Raw genomic sequence first — 17,615 nt, 5'->3', positions numbered from 1 at the left:
AGCCTACTTCTAATCAGTAAGCAGCATGCAATAGCTAATGCTTTGTCAATAAATCAAAATTTGAATGTGCCTAAGTAGGTCACACACAGCCAACACACAGTCTGCACCAATAAAACCTTGTGTGATATTACATGACGAATGCCATCTGCTTGGAATACAGTTCCAAGGCTTGATTAGACAGTGGCATTACTCTGGTATGGGTGTCATCAAAAATTACACAATGTTATCACATATGGAGTGATAACTCTGTCATTTACCTCTATTAATGTCTTAATATCTGTTAACTGAATGCTACAATAAATTATATAGAATCAGCTTGAAAGAACCTTTACCTCTTATGTTTCATTCCAAAATAGTCCTAAAAAGACATGCCTATCATTACAGCTAGAGTGAAAACGACACCAACGAAAAATACTGTCATTCACTTCCCTAGTTTGACATAAACTCCCTGGTTTCCTACCCTGTGTAAGCCACTGTACCATGGTGCCCCGTCTTCACTCCACGGCTGTCTAGACTGAACTTAAAAGTGACACTGCATTCAAGTCAACATCCATCACTCAGCCCACGCTCAGCCAATTTCCTTCCTTTCTCATCACAAGTATCTCACTCTATGTAATTACCCCTAAGCAATATAATGGCAATACACCTATAGCCCTTTCACAAAGTCAGAGAAAGGCTAATTACATCTCAATTAGAACATTCTATTCCAGGATTAAGTGAGTGACACCTATGTTTTTGGCATCTCTCTGTTTTCTCCCCTTTAGCTATAACCGAACTGGTAAATCCCTTCCTGTGTGTTAGTTCGTTGCTGAAGTCAGTAAGGGGACACCAGCCAAGACAAAGGCAAACATAGGTGCCAGAGGGAAGTGCAAATGGTTTATGTGCTATTTTCATTAAAAAAAGTAGAGAAGGTAAGGACAAAGTCCAACAATCCCTCAATATGACAGAATGGAATCTACCTGACAAATATTAACCAAAACTGAAACAATTTGTATTTTGAGTCTCTTTATATTGTGCATTATCTGAGTCTATCTTCTTATATTTGTGTGACACTCAGATTGTCACATAGCGGCCAAATCTTAATTCTCGTTTATCTAACTTCAAAGTTTATAAGACCTTTCTTGAATGAAAAAAATATTGGAACGCACCCTGTCCTTTATCTACGGACATCAAAATCACGAGACCTCCATCTCCTCCCGCCTCCAAGACAAAAAAGATAACATAAGAGATGGGGTGTGCCAATATACATGTATGTTACCCCAACTTAAAATGAAACAACATAACTGGAAAACTACTGTACCACAGATTGGAAGGTTTTCATGACAGTTAGAAAACCTCTACATCAGCCAGGTTTTACAGTTAAGACTTAAGTATGCAGGTACCTTATGCATAGATGGCTTACACTGCTGCCTGCGCCGGCAGCCCCCACTATTATGTTGTCTCTTCACTTTACTCTCACCTGTCAGCAGGTGAAACTCGGCTTTTATTAGTTCCACTCAAGCCTGACAACTCATTCACATGAAATCCCACTCTCCTATGTGAAATGTTAGACACTTCACACTGTGTTGTTGTAGAGGTAGTTCCATGTATATATTAAAATATACAAGTATATGCTGTAAATCCTACTTAACTTTTCTCTCGTTTCCTCTGCTTCCACCATTTCTTTTATTATACACATCTGCACTTACACACATTCACACAAAACACACCCATATATCCTACAACTTTTTTATGCCTCTGTCCTGTCAGATTAGAAATCCACACTTGTATAAATTTGCTTTTCTGGTATTTGTCACAGTTGCAAATCACCTATGAGTCAATCAAAGAAGCTTGCCACTGCTACCACCAATACACAACAAATAGTAACTCCTTTCCAACCCTTTGATGTGGTTGACAATCTATGAACAGAGTTCACTTATATTTTCACACTATTCCAGAGTTCATTTATATTTTTACACTAATACTGCACACGTTTATCCCTTCTATTGCTCTAACATTGTTCACAGTCAAGCAGTTCATGACATGCAAAAATAACAACAATACCACTAATGTTTTTCCAACCACATACGTACCTGTTCTACCTGCTGCATACCATATGTCTGTCTTGTGTTGTGACTGTGTGAATATAATCCACTCTTCCTTAACCAAGTAGTAAATTGTGACCCATTTTTAAAAGATAATTTATCGCCTTAAATAAGATGGCTATAAGCGTGACTCACCCTCAAGCACTGTGCTCACATAACACACAATCGAGCCACACTTCAGTAAAATGTAACTTACTCCCAGGGACAATGGCTTGATTTCTAGGGCAAATAATAATGCAGCTCCAAAGCCAGTACTTGTTTTATAGCAGTATTTGACTACAATTGTGTGGCCCCTGAACACGGGGGGTTTACAGTTAAATCAGTGATTGTAACTGTGCTCAGAATGTCAGGCCAAACAGAATCCCACTGCAAATACAAAAGGTTATACTGCCGCTAAGCTCAAGAGGAATGTCCATGGGGCAAATTCAAACTTGATAAAATCTGCCATTTTCTGATCCACAATATGCCTACATAGCAGCAAAATGTTAAGACTCTTATTCTTAACAATCATTGAAGAAGTGCGAAAAAGAAAGATCTTACATCATTTTCCATAATACATCAACAAACAAGGCACCTGTAAACCTTTCAATATTAAGTGACGAAACTATACATAATGAACAAATACAAATCATACCTGTTGTTTGTATATAATCATAAATACTTATGCACCAACATCTCCACATAATATGCAACTAACTGGAAAACTTGAAGATAACAAGACCACAACACTTCAATCAATAGCCATTGGACATTCCTCATGCATTACTTACACAGATTTCTTTGACACTGGCAACTACAAATTAACTCTCCACCTTGAATATTTTATAAACATTAAACATGCATGCAACACTCAGTGAAGGGGTTTTTGTCACAATGACTTCACCTGTATTCTAATTATTTACCTTGTCTCATACTAAGAAAATTGATATATCAAAACTTCTCTAAAGAAATTCTGATAAGATATATGTGTTTTTAAAATGATGAGAGGAAAATTATTTATGTATCTCTGTGATATTCTTGAACAAATTTAAATGACATGCCTTCTCGCTCCTTTTGTTGAATAGCAAATATCATGTGGTCAACCACAATGTTTGGGACATCATTGAATAGCAATACCCACTCCTTGAAAAAAGTATTTAGCACTGCTGGAGAAAAGAAAATGAATAAGTCTAAAAAACGTTTGATTCACAGTCAATGGTTGTGAAATATTAATATCTACCTGAATTTGCACACGACAAAAACCTTTTTCACAGATGAAGAAACCAGATTTAATCTAAACCAAAAGCCTCTTGCACATTTTAACTAATCTTCATATCAAATTGCTAAAAAATGCAAATATGCATTTCCTATTGGCTTCACATTTCAAATTCGAACTTGCCTTTATAATTTACTGACTTTCACATTCCTTGGTCAAGTAAACACACAGATCAGATGCATCCTGTCACCCATATCTCTTTCATGCCTTTTATGTGATAGGCCGCCAACAAGACTGATCTCAGTATGGATGTTTACAATGTACCAAGCTTATGTTTTAGTAACAGTGCAATGTGCTCAGTGCTTTCAGAAGCAATTTATTCATCTCCTGAGCAAGTAGTTATATTCCCACTGCTACAACTATATCTTTGATATGAAGCTCTATTAATAACTGAATGATTTTTATGAATATGATAAAATTGTATGAAAGATTATTTATATGCATATATACATATAACCGTGTGTGTGTGTGTGTGTGTGTGTGTGTGTGCGCGCGCGCGCGTGTTGTGTATGTGAAGTACTTTTGGTATAAAGTAAAATTCATTTGGATTATCATTAATAGTTGAGAAATGATAATTTAAATCTTTTATTACCCACTTGATATGGATCTGCATGCAGATAAAGAGGTCTAGTAAACTTCATAATACTCTGCAAAACTGCTACTTTGCAGGGCACTACAATGTCACCTGGTCATACTGAAACTTGTGTGTGTGTCACTGATCCTTGTCATGATCCTCAATTAATTGATAAACCCAATGTAAATGTTGTCACACCACTGGCCATATGGACACTGTCACCTGGTCAGATCATTAACTTTAAGGTCACAGAAATGTGAAATCCTACAGTACCTGATACAGCTAAGTTCATCAGACAGCCTTTTTTTTTTTACCATCTGACATCTGTTTCACTTGAATGAAGGTAATGAGGTAGTACATGCATAACTTTCAATTCCCATGTAAAAGGTCCTTTACCACAGGTTCCAGATTCATCCTTATCTATTACCTATTGTATTCATAGTATCCCTCCTAGACACTTCATGAGACTCAAAGCTGTAACTTCAAAAATAAAACTACATTTCTTTTTCCTGTAAATAACCATGGTTTAAAAAAGCATTACAAATGAAAAACAGCAGTTATCTTGTTACCTCCAGTCAGTACAGCATACTTTTAATGAGTGGATGCAAGCTGCCACTTTGAAAGGACATACTGGTATCACAATGTATAACATGTCCCCCTGACCTTAAAAAAATGGCTGTAATTTCTCTTGAATTTCAATATCTCACTTTCTTCAATATTGTATCTTTTCAAGATTAACAGTCTGCTCTTACTTCTGAAAGTTTCCTTTCTGACTTGAACCCATTGTGTTTTTTAAAATAATTTTTCAATCATTTTTCTAGATATTGCTCACAAAACACAGCCTTTGGGAATGATATTAATCACCCTGGCTTGAATGTAGTGAATGATAAGCACAGTATCACATACCTTGCATGGTTATTTTCAAATCACAGTTGAGATGACTTGGAAATGAATGAGGGAAATAGACCAGAACTGAGATATGAATGAAATGAAGTGCAGCATATAAAAGAGTTGAATGTCACAATGCCACTGCTGGCATGAAGAAATGGGGTCTGCTGGATATCATATCTAACATAGCACCAGATCATTAGAGGTGTATGGATGTAGAAAATGATTTGGATGCAGAAATGAAGTATGCTAACTTTTATATTGTATTTCCCCAGTTTGGTTTTCTATTTGATATATATGTTTAAAATATCTGATAAATGACTCTAGACACTCTGTTCTTCAATTATTCCAAAAAAAAAAAAAAAAAATCCCATGCTTCATTCTTTACCAGAGAATATTTTTGTTGGTCTTTTTCACAGTAAAGAATTAGAAAATGATCAAATAATAAATGTGTCTCACTGCCTTAATGAATACTGAATAATCTACATATATATATATATACCCAGGTTCTTTCTCCTCATTACCTTGATCAATTTTATCCCAAACTCCTCTAATTACTACATAAATATTTCAATGGTCTCTGATCAAATTGCTGATATTTACTGCCTTAAATAAATGTGTATTGACCTATTATTTGCAACTAACACATGTTTTGACAATACAAAGAAGATATTGATTGATTTAGTATGTCAGGCTAGCGCGAAGCTCATAAGCAAACATAAACCCACAGTGACATGCATATCTAACAAAAACCCAGTTTGTGACAAAATAACTGAAAACCAGCCAGGTGTATTTCCCTACTTTTATCTTTCATATATATATATATATATATATATATATATATATATATATATATATATATATATATATATATATATATAGTGAATTACATTAATTTACTCCTCTTCTTTGGGCTGATTAAAAAGATTTACAGCATAACCTTTAAAAGCCAACAATTCTGGTTACTCATTAATTTTTTATCAGAACCTGGCCACCTACAGTGCTTTATGAATGGTTGACAGATAATATGTGTACAACTGGTGTGACTGTGAACAATGGGGGAAATTTGTGATTACCATGCCTCATTGCTTTCCCCTGGCTTTTGGTGCAAACTGCACTTGGGCAGTGTATGTTACTTTACTGTCAAATTAATCTGCAATAAAGGCTTTTAAAAAAAACAAATATCTTCTTAAAAGTGCTGGGTTCACTCTAGAAAAGTAAATCTTACAGGTGGGTCCCTTTATTATCTTGATCTCGATAAGCAGTTTGAAATGTGGTGTTCCCAACCAAGTATTTTTATGATTGCAACATGAAATCATGGTTTAAGTCATTAATTTGGGGATCACATTTACAAACCCCTGGCTCACTTCTAAAGCTTATGTAGGTCATTTCCAGTGTTTTACAAAACAGGACCCCAGGAAGACAAAATGTCACTGTTACTTGCCCCTCTTTCTCTTCTTGCCCCTCCCCCCCCCCCCTACTTTCATGGAGAGGTAAAATTTATCATACTGATTAAGGATTCTTTTCCATTTTAAAAGTTTCTCTCACTTAAAGAGAATAAAGTGCACTCATCATGTCCTTTTGTACAATCTAAAATGACTACTGGCCATTTTTCTACAAAGAACCAACCGTCCAGCAAGGTCCTTCACTGATATAACCTTTGCATGTCAGTTACTTATAAATTATCAGCTTAAAATTGTCTCTGGTCATAATTTTTTTCCATTATGTGGTCAACCAGTAATATAACAGTCTGGGACACCTGCTGATCTAGTAAAACATGACACTGTATATTGTGTGCTGCTCTGTAGGTCAGGCAATCACTGCAACTGGATTATCCAATACAGGGGAAACATGAGCCATTCTTTACCTTAATCACTCCCCAGGAGAGAGAAATACCTATGCTTACTGTTACATACCATGTAGTGAAGTAAAAACATGCAGGTTTTAAGCATTATAAGAAAAATACTGGTCTCTGACCTAATTAGTAGAAATACCTTATGAAACCAGTACAAACAGAACTACATATAATATAAATATAAACATAAAATATATATAAATAAAAAGTCTGTAGGAAAAATGATGGCACTCAGAAATAGCCTGATGGCGACCAAGTAAACACCCACCTCTGTCTGAGACCATAATTAGTTTAAATATTTTTCAGGCAGTAATGAAACATGAATGCTAGAGATCAAACAAGAAAGTTATCCCATCAAGAAGTACAATGTATGTACTGACTTTAATATGATGTTTAAGATATATTTAATATAAGGCTTTTCCCAGCGAACTGTCCAGCTATCATTTGGACAGCTGCCAGCATCCAGACAGCCAATTTCTTCAAAGACAACTGGACCACATATGAATTTTTTTGAAAAATTATGGCTTGGATTCATTGAAATTTTGAAGGAAATTATAGGTGATAATTTTAGGCCCCATTCAGAATAGGGGACTAACTAGTCCGAGGGTCATATATAGCCAACACACTTGAATACTTCCCCAAAGGATATCTATTCGGTGTCTATTAGCAGATAAGACAGCAAGTTCTGTTGACCCTCTGACTAGTTAGTCCCCAATTCTGAATGGAGCCTTAGATGACCTGTACCCCCTATCCTGGGAAAAAAACCTGACTCAACATGAATCATTCAAAAACTATACATGCACTGCTCTTCAAGCAAAGAGCATCTACAGATAAACAGGCAACCAGCCAACCAATACAGCAAATACAGTTGAAAAACTTCTTAGAGCCCTTGTTGACCCATACTGAGCATTAAACACTATGGCTGTATTCCCAGAGCTTTTAGATCGATCTATCCCCGCAAGGAGTCTCACTAGATTACTGTCAGATAATCTGGCTTAAGCATCTGTCCTGCCTACTACAAGCTGTTAGGGGGTAATTAACTTTCCGTGTCCGCTCGGCTGACAGCTATTTAGCATGAACCCCCAGGGAGTTAGGTCAATCTAAAGTAGATAGATCTAATCTCTGGAAATGGGGTCTAAGTCCTGGACTGATCATCACACAAGGCTCAGGGTCTATTCTCACAACTTTAGATCGATCTATCACCGCGGGGAGTCTCACCAGACTACCGTCAGATAATCCCCCTTAAGTGTCCGTCCCAGCCCACTACAAGCCGTAAGGGGCAATTAACTTTCATGTCCGCCCGGCTGACAGCTATTCAGCGCGAACCCCCAGGGAGTTAGGTCGATCCAAAGTAGGTCGATCTAATCTATGGAAATGGGGTGTTAGACTGACCATCTCAAATGAACAAATGCCACTGGCTGACCAATTTCAAATCTCACACAGGATTTGAGTACCACATAACTTGACAAGTCACTGACTTAACCCTGATGACACTACAGATAATCATATTGGTTCTATTACCAATTATCAAAACAACCTTGACAAGCTTGTGGGCTATCAAACAAGCTATCAGGAGATTGCATTGAATCCTGTGTCTGTTTCTGACTTTATACAGATACAACAGTTTTTGTCATATACTAAAAAACTGACAGGTTATCAAAGAGGCAGTCAGAATAAAACCTTAGCTTGTTTCTGTTTGAGATATTATTGATGACTGTTTGTGTGATTATAAATCCAACTAATAGACTATACAAGTCTTTTAGGCTGAGAAAAAAATCTCAAAGATAACATACAACAGAGTTTATCTGAGTATAGCCTGAAATCCTACGTCTGTTTGCGACTTAAAGATGTCTGTTAGTGATAAAATAACTGATAACTTTACTCGATACTGAGCCAAAGTATATAGTGCCTTCATAAATCTAGACTGGATAAGATTTTAACAGACTATCATACAATAATTAAAACTCCAGATAAATTAGGCCCATTGTGGAATTAATGTCAAAGGGCAACAGATCAAAATGGCTGCCACGCCCATTCTCTATTGCCAGTGTGGGGTGAAGCAATCAACTTGCATCTGTCTTTAGACAATAAAGGCACATCCCACACTACTTTAACAAGTATAAGTTTGCACGACACCAACTTCAGTAATTGTATGTACTCTTTCCCTTATCAAATATGACATTTTACAATCCACTATAGTACGTACGTCACTTGATCAAAACAGTATTTCTGTTGTCACATCACAAGGGTACTCCCTCCCTCTGCAGTCCACATCATGATCACACAATTCTTAAAACAAGCAACTAGTAATTTCTTCCACATGTTTTAATATATCCCTAGCTATAAATTGGGCTAATAACTAACCGATCTGTGAACAAGGTAACTAACCTGTTAGGTCATTGATATCCTCATAGTGATGCCAGTGATAGGGTTCTGAGCTGGAGGCATTCTCCCTCTTGACAGACTGCTGAGAACCCACCACATTATTATTACAGTCCCCACCACCACCACCTCGGCCATGCTCTCCCCCTGACATTCTGCAATACTGCACTACCATCCACCATAATACACCTTCCAAGCCCTGCAGATAAAATCCTAATCGATCTTCCTCTAACAGTAGTTTTGCACTATTTGGTATGTCTCTAGGACCCCGAAGCTTTGTACCTTCTGAAGTATGCGTTGGGAAACAACTGCCATTATTTAGCTAACCTTTTCTCTGCTACCCCAGGACAATGGGCGCACGCCTGACAGGGTTATCAATAAAAGCGCCATAAGTTAATGGATTCTGATGTAAATGTGGAAGACAAACATGGATATTTAGCTAAGATCAATGCACGAGGGCCTTGGAACGTTTTCTCATGTGCTTGGAAAATATGAAAAAACAACAAACAAACAAACTGCTAATCCTTCTGGTGTGTGGGTGATCCACTTCTCAATGGCACCTCACCTCCAATTTGGTTCATGCTACCATAGTACAACTGTGACCTGTTAATCTGCTCTCAATGAAAACCTTCAGAAATAATTGCAGAATCACAATTTAACCATCAATATTAGCATAAACCCAACAATGAATCTGAAGAAATTTAAAGTCTCTTGTATTGAACTTTGCTGTTAATATTTGCTTTCAACAGCACCTAATAATTAGACATTTGCCAAGCACGTGGGTCACAACTTAGTACTGGTGCATTTCTATCTGAACAATATTTAAGTGATTACCCTGCAATGTTCACCAAGCCTCTCTACCGCCCCCCCTCCCCACCCAAAAGATGGACTTGCAACATGGCACCTAGGTCATTATCAAATGCACACTTTATGAGAGTGACTATTTATGTGAGTGACTATTTACCTTTGAAAAAATAACACTGTTAAAAATCATACTGCCTTTCATGTGTACAACACTAAGAAATCCAGATAGAAAAACAGCAATCTTACCTGGCGTTCAAGACGAATTGAGCACCAATTTCCCTCCATTTATATCCTTTTTATTTCTTCTCCAATGTTGTTAATCAGTCTGAAAGAAAATAACATACCTTAAAACTGTTCTATTTAATATTTCTTTTGTATTGGTAAAATATTAATACTTGCTTATGTATCTGAAATTGTTATTCTTACTTTTGCACATTTCCTGATCAAGATTAGAGCAACCTAGTGACAAATATATTTTTTCAATCATCAGCAACAGAACTGTAAAGAGAGTACACATTTAGACATACAACATCTTGTCCATGATGTGATGTTTTAATTTTACTTTTATTTCTTTTTTACATAAACATTTCCCATTTCTAAACTTACAAATAATATATGTTAACTTATCATGAACCAAAACAATTTACCACAGACATTTTAACAGGTGTGACGTAAGTTAAGAACATAATGATGCTAATAATCTGTTGGAATTTTATGATCTGACACATGTAAAACTGGCTATAACGACTCAATTAAGCTTATCCACTGATTCTTCCTTCCAGGTAAAAGCAATAAAACTGCTTAAAATTAACTACACGTGAAATCCATTTTATTTCTCTATGTAGATTGCTGTTAACTTTCGTACCCTTCACATTCACTAAACCTAAATAACCACTGAAAAAACATCAGTGTTTATGAGTCGGGAGGAGTGGGAATGAAACTAAAACAAGGTCTGTTAAGTTGAACTTCTTAACACCCCATACGGAATGACTTTTCTACAGGACAAGGTCAGCCTAACTCTGAGATTGTTCCTCACACTTGAAAATCAATGAAAAAGCCTGAATAACAAACAATAACTTTGCAGATATTAACAAAAGTTTCTAAATAGGACATATGCAAAAATATTGTTGCTTAGTGCTGTTCTTCAAGTGAAAATAAGCAATTAAAATGCATATCATGGGTCCCATCCAACCTTGTTTTCAATAAGAACAATCCCACAAAATTTTCCCCTCTTCAATATATGAATTCTTTAATTCCATTCCATAAAATAACTAAAGGAAAGTGAAAACAAGGGGGTAAAAATACTATTTTTCTGTTCTTCTGCTGCGTTATATGAAGGGTAAAAGGGAATGCTGATTGGTCCTTGAACTATTTCTAAATGAACTCCAGGAAGAAGACAGTCTGATTGCAATTAAAAGTCTAGGCCTCAGTCTGGAACTCGTCATTTATCAACCACCTACCTCTTTTAATGTGTTGACATACAACTTAATGCAGGGAGTCTGTTCAAATTGGCTTGAATTAAAAAGTTGATGGATGCAGCCATATTATACTTATACAAAAAGGCTAAAAAATACTTCTAGACTAGGTGCTAACCTTATTGAACAAGAATGACATTAAACTGAATTTTCGTACCCTATCACTATAGTGAACTCACTAGACTGTGCCCAAGACTTAAGTGTAAAACATGAACCATACTATTCTCTGTCATCCTCTATCCTCTCTAGTCTGCGATATAAAATGTACCCTTCACCAAGGTGCACTTTAAAAAGAAACAATATACCAAGGCACAGAATGCATCCATGACCTACAACTGACATTTCCACCACAGAGAGACACATATCAGTTACAGGTAATACGATCATCTCATTTGATGGCCAATATATTACAGGCCCTTACATTCAAATGGACTGACTTGGCCACATAAGTATGTATTATTATCCTGTGGTGATATCAATTAAAATAGTGGGAAGCAAGGGAAGAACATACAAAAATTTAATTCCTCATGCAATCTTAATTGTCTAGGGTATTATAATCGTGATTTATGATATAAGGAGAACCCCCAACTAGATGAATTTTATCACAGGAAAGAGCAGTGAAGTTCTCTTTACAAAGCTTGCCTGATCCTCCAAGTTGCTCTGGGCTTATGATTAATCTTTGCATCATTACATTATTATTGTCATTATATGACCCTCCCACCTCCTAATACCTACCTGAGAAAATAGTCCTATCATTATCACATTATTGCAAAGAAGTCAGCCCATCCTTAACAGGCACAAAACCAGAAGCTCGTGGAATTAAATTAACACATTTAGAAATGCAGTAGCATATCATTGTTAATTCACTTAATCTTTTCTAAGTGACAGGCCAAAGATCCACCACCCTGACATTCATAGTAGTGTCAAAAGCAATGCTGATAGGTAGTGGAAGGCAGGTAAGTCACTGTCAACACCTTTTAACTGTGGATGCTGACAGTCTTTCCACTTACATGGGATTTAAAAATGCTTTCATCCTGTAAGTTGGCATCACCCAGACGTTTACCTTCACTCATCAAGCAGTGTGTGTGTAAAGTTCCAAAAACAGCAAACTATCCCCACAAAACAATCCCTTCACATAAAATGGCCATTAATGTCATTTTCAAACCATTTCCACAGAATCAATGTGCAGACAGATGGGGTTCCCCTCCATTTCACACAAAATATAAACATCAGTGCAAAAAGACAAGGGGAATTTGTCAAAGCAAACTAATATTAATTATATGATACATGAAAAGGCACTGACACTTACCACATTGGATCTAGAAAAGATTACTGGGAATATGTTGAATAAGATGAGATAATGACATTAGAAGAATCTGTATCTCAGTTACATTAAGCTACACCCCCAATATTTTCATTGTTGGCAGTATAGTCAGTCATAAAGAACTTGGCATAAAACCCATCCTTGGTCATACAAGTCTGGATGACACCTCCTTCCACCTCTTAAAATCTATTACATACAGACATGTCACACACCAAAGAATGCACACAAAAAGATAAGAAGTAAAATAGCATACCCACGCATTCTTTAGAGGAAAAGCACTCTCCCAATTTGGGCCTGATATACACATTGGAAATATACATGAGATATGATTAAAAACCACAATATTCCAATGACAGAAACTTATCCATGTACTTGACGACCAGCATATTCTAGTAAAGTTAGGACCTGATCAGCAGTGGCTAAAATCTCATTTCCCATGGTATCGGATTCAACTTCTGTGAGGCCATGTTTTGTTTTATGAACAAGGTTTCTGATAGCATCCAAGTACCCAGTAAGGACTACAAGATATGACAGCACCAGGACATGACACTGCTTACATACACCCAGGGTGCTTTTTCCTCTGTCACACCAAATTAGATATCCTAACCTTAATGTGCTTTTCAATGGTCTGCCATCCCTACCCCTTTCTTCTTGCATAGCATGGTAGTAGTCACAGACTTGGCATGATACAACTATTCTTTTTTTTTCCAATAAATGAAATTACATATCTTTTGTCTTCTTGATTCTAGCCTGCAGTAAGCTCAACTCAGAACCAAATCAATGCTATCAGAAAATGCAAACAAACATCGAGTTTAATATCCCGGAACATTCAATTGTACAATTCACTGCTCAACATGCCATTCAGATACGTCTGTATCCCATACTGTGAAACATTTTCTCAAATAAATCTGCTGAAATACGACCATGTATAACTTACCAACTCTGTAATCCAGAAGACCATGCCATAACTATGGTATTCACTTAGGACAAATAACAGCTGATAAAATGATGAAATTGGCCACCATCACCTTCACAGCATCTATAAGAATAATGGGCCCACATTCCAGATGTTGAGCCCCGTTTTGTAAGTCTGCCTAATGTTGATAGAATTCCAAGGTTCAAAGTAAAAGCAGAGTTTTTTCTTTCTTTAAGTCTTTGGCTTTTCCTAGCTAACAAGTACACAGAACTTGTGGAGTCACCAAACACTTACCAGCTGAATGGTACTTAAAATTATAAACTTCGCTTTCATTTAAAAGTTAACCTACAACAGGAAGTCAACTCTCACGTAGTCTACAGACACTCCTAGTGCCAAAGAACAGTTTGTCTTGTTGGCCTACAAAGGCATTTTTCATTATCTATTTTCATAAAACCAGGTAGCTAAGTGTACAATATGCTGGCAGCCCATCAAAACACAAAATCATTTTTATCCATTTTCAATGTATAAAAATATATTCATAACAAGGTCAATTATCTGAAATTATCAATTCACATAAAATTTCTTTTAAATAATGTTAATCTCACTTATATTTTATGTTGTAGTGCCAGTAAAACAAATTTCAGAACACAAGCTTTTACTTAGCTGATTACTGTACCTGTGCCTAATTTGAAATAACAGGTACTGTGCCCCAGATAGACTTTTTATATACTACCTGTATTAAAAACCTTATCAGACACTTGATCGTTGAATTGAGTACCCCTACACATTCCAGTATTGCAAAATCTACCAGTGGCTGTCTATTGCCTAGCAATGTCACATCACAAGACCTGCTGCTCGTTAATAAACTGATTGTCTTAACTCCCATGATGCTGAGCATGGAATTCACGGCCTATGTCAATCACAAAGTCTTCTGTGTCAGCATACATCCAAGGTAATGAGTGCAAATTTATATTTTTTTAATATAGTTGAAAGGGTAGGCATTCAAATTTAATGTTTTCCTTCATATGCACACCCAAATTATTCTAAGGCCATTTCTACATTTCACAACAAATCAGGATTTGATACATACAGTATTTTTGTCCCAGAGAAACATAGTACAGCAATATCTCAAGCCAAATACCATCCTTAATGGTAAGAGAGCTATAACACTCCATGGTATTCATACTATTTTCAATTTCCGGGTTATAATTCAAAAAGATGAAATTTTTCCACAGAGAAATACTGTAGTATTAACATTAGAAGTTTCCAAATCATTTCTTAACTGAGATCAGATAAGACAATCTTACTTGAATTAAAACATTCAATCTTCAAATGAAACTAATTGTCAGGTGCTAAATAATTAGAAATTCTAGAACACTACACCAAACGTGATAAGAACACAGAAAAACAGGAACTGAAATCTGGTAAAATCAACTTTAAATGCCATGTGTCCATCAAACTTTTAATTTGTACCACCCTATTCATCAGAAAAGAGTAAGATATCTTAGATGGGTAATGCCTATCCATCCACCATTATTTTAAAAAATTTTTCATGACACACAATCCATCAACCTTTAAGAAAAGGGAAAGCACTGACAAAACATTTGCAGTGTGTAGCCTACAGGTGCAAACAACACTATCACTAGTAGGAAAAGACAGCTCTTTCTAACCCTGACAGTTATTTCACCTCTATTACTAACTTTTGGCCTATGCCACCTTAGGTTAGGTAAATTTGTAAAGCATTTCTCTGGTATTTTGTATTAGCTCTGAATTTCTAAACAAAATGTTAAAGGTGTTACCATGTACAAAAATGAAAATATACCTGACTAAAATCTTGGAAACTTGATTGTTGTTAGATCAAGGACTACCTGCAGAATAGCAAATTTCAGAGATTAAACAAAATTCAATATAATCTCAATATGTGACTGTCACAAAGAAAAGCCTGTTGTTTTCTTACTAATTACCTATTACCTCCGACATAAAATGGTAATACTACATCCCAGACAAATGCACAACCGAGACTTTTCATGAATATGTATTATAGAGTCTCTATTGATCCAAAAGTCAAGATTGTGGCCCACTCCTCTTTTAACTGAACTTTCTTGTTGTCATTGTTACCACGAGCTATTCAGACAGTATGGCAACATTCCGTTGTGTAGTAGACACAGATTAGGACTACTGCCGTTCCTCTTGGTGACAAATCACCAGACAACCAGATATACTTTTCATCCAAGGTTGTCGCTGGTGGGCATGGTTAACGAGGAACAATAGCCAACCATGCATTATTTACTACTGAAATATAGGGCTCTGTCAAGATTAAGGGGTGTTACATCTGAAAAGAATCTTTATCTCAATAATCTTGCCACAGATATGGACATAAGGGAGATCAATTGCTATATTAAGTAGTCAAATTCTCCACGTTCTGTGTCACTTATGGCAGTCACCTTGCTGGACTGTAGAATAAACAAGGTAAAACGAAAAGCTACAGTATGCCGTTGATTGCCTCATTTTTCAGCAGCAATCTTGGCAATGGAGAACTGCTACAGTGATGCTCATGAATAATTATCTTCAAACCAAATGACAGAATAATACACAATGAGAATGGATACAGGTATAAAGAGTATAGCAAAATTGGTCACACCAAGGAACAGACAAACCTTCAATTGTTCGACCACTACAAAATGTAAGGGAAACAAACAGCAAACATCCGATTAGAATATCAAAGGAAAAACTACCTCCATTACATGTGTAATCGGCCGAACTGATTTATCCTAAATTATCGATTCAGCTAACTATAAACTTATAAACTTTTGACCATATACTAGTAGATGGAGAGAATAGGAGTTATACTTATTGGGACTTATATACTGTAGCTTAGTAAGGGTATATTTTTTAATTGTTTTAACCGATAACCGAGTTCAAAATGTTACCATATCTGAATACTGTAAGCAAAATCCAAGTTAACTATTATCCCAGCAACTCTGTGAAAAAATGGCATTAATATCAACGGTTCGGTGAGAGCCAAAATCTTGAGGTTCGCGTCAGTGATCTGTGTTGTGTGTGTGTGTGAAAGAAAGAGAGAGAGAGAGAGAGAGAATTGGAAGGAGAGGGGGAAATAAGAAGGGAGAGAAAGATGACACTGTTTCTGTAGCCTAAATTTGCAAAAGGTATTTATATTTAACTGAATATTTAACGGTAAAAGGCGGATAACGTAACGCACTCACCTGTCAACATGTCGTCTAACAACAGAACTAGGTCACTTACGCGTGCTCGTATGACAGTTCGGCAACAACATTGAAAGTACGAAGGCTTCAAAGGGTAGTAAATCGAAAAATCTTCGAAAATGAACCCAGGTTGTGTATAGATTTTCATCCAGAATTACACTTTAGATAATGTTAAAAGGATTCCCAAGTTTTGTCGACCCCATACATTTAAACTTTAAGTAATTCTTATTATATAAGTGCCAATGTGTTTGCTAACCCCTTTTACTGAAAGGGATAATATTGGTTATATTACATTCAATCATCGATATATAATTATTTGCAATGTTATCCAGTATGGGATAGCTTTCCCTCTTGTTGTGCACTTGTTTTATTGTCTAATAATGCAATTTCAATTTTCAATAAATAAATAAATAAATAAATAAATAAATAGAAGGTTTTTGAAAATGCAAAGCAAAAAAAAAAAAAAATGGGAGAAGAGTTTCATATAGCATTTCATTGTGTAATAACTAACTACTGGTACATATCTAAGAGGGGGGATAGTTAGTACCTGCATATAAGTTGATGGACTCATTTTGGTAAATTAATAACGGTGAACCTTGTTTAATGCAGAAGTCCCCCTTTAATTTTCTATATAACTTGTTTAACTAAAACTAGTTTCTTTGCTGGCCTTCATCAGTCCCCTTTCATTCTGTTATAGCCCCTCCCTTCGTTTTTTCTAATCCTCTCACACCTACATGCTAACCACAAAAAAATGAAGCTGTGACATCCGCAACACACCCCTTACAATTCTGATAATAGGGCCTACCTAAATATTTATTACATTTCAATTCTAAA

The 17,615-nt window shown here is 36.1% G+C and overlaps 1 protein-coding gene across 6 annotated transcripts in view; it reads right to left on the bottom strand.

Annotated features, from left to right (window-relative positions):
* Positions 1-16,832, bottom strand: part of LOC106153724 (uncharacterized) — a 37,080-nt gene extending 20,248 nt beyond the window's left edge. The window contains exons 1-2 of one of the 6 annotated variants that reach the window (XM_013527786.2): positions 16,782-16,832; positions 10,089-10,167 (exon numbers count right to left, since the gene is read on the bottom strand). Coding sequence is in view for 2 of the 6 variants with exons in the window: in XM_013527783.2 (XP_013383237.2) it covers positions 9,045-9,213 (169 nt within the window). In the remaining 4 variants the exon portion in view is untranslated. The other 5 variants (XM_013527789.2, XM_013527787.2, XM_013527783.2 and 2 more) reach the window with 5 other exon arrangements.
* Positions 16,833-17,615: the final 783 nt, after the last annotated feature.

This window comes from Lingula anatina, chromosome 1, assembly GCF_051362555.1.
Source record: "Lingula anatina isolate TDL-2025a chromosome 1, LinAna3.0, whole genome shotgun sequence".
Lineage (NCBI taxonomy): Eukaryota > Metazoa > Brachiopoda > Lingulata > Lingulida > Lingulidae > Lingula > Lingula anatina.
The sequence above is the reverse complement of the archived record's forward strand: the minus strand, read 5'-3'. Positions and strand labels throughout refer to the sequence as shown.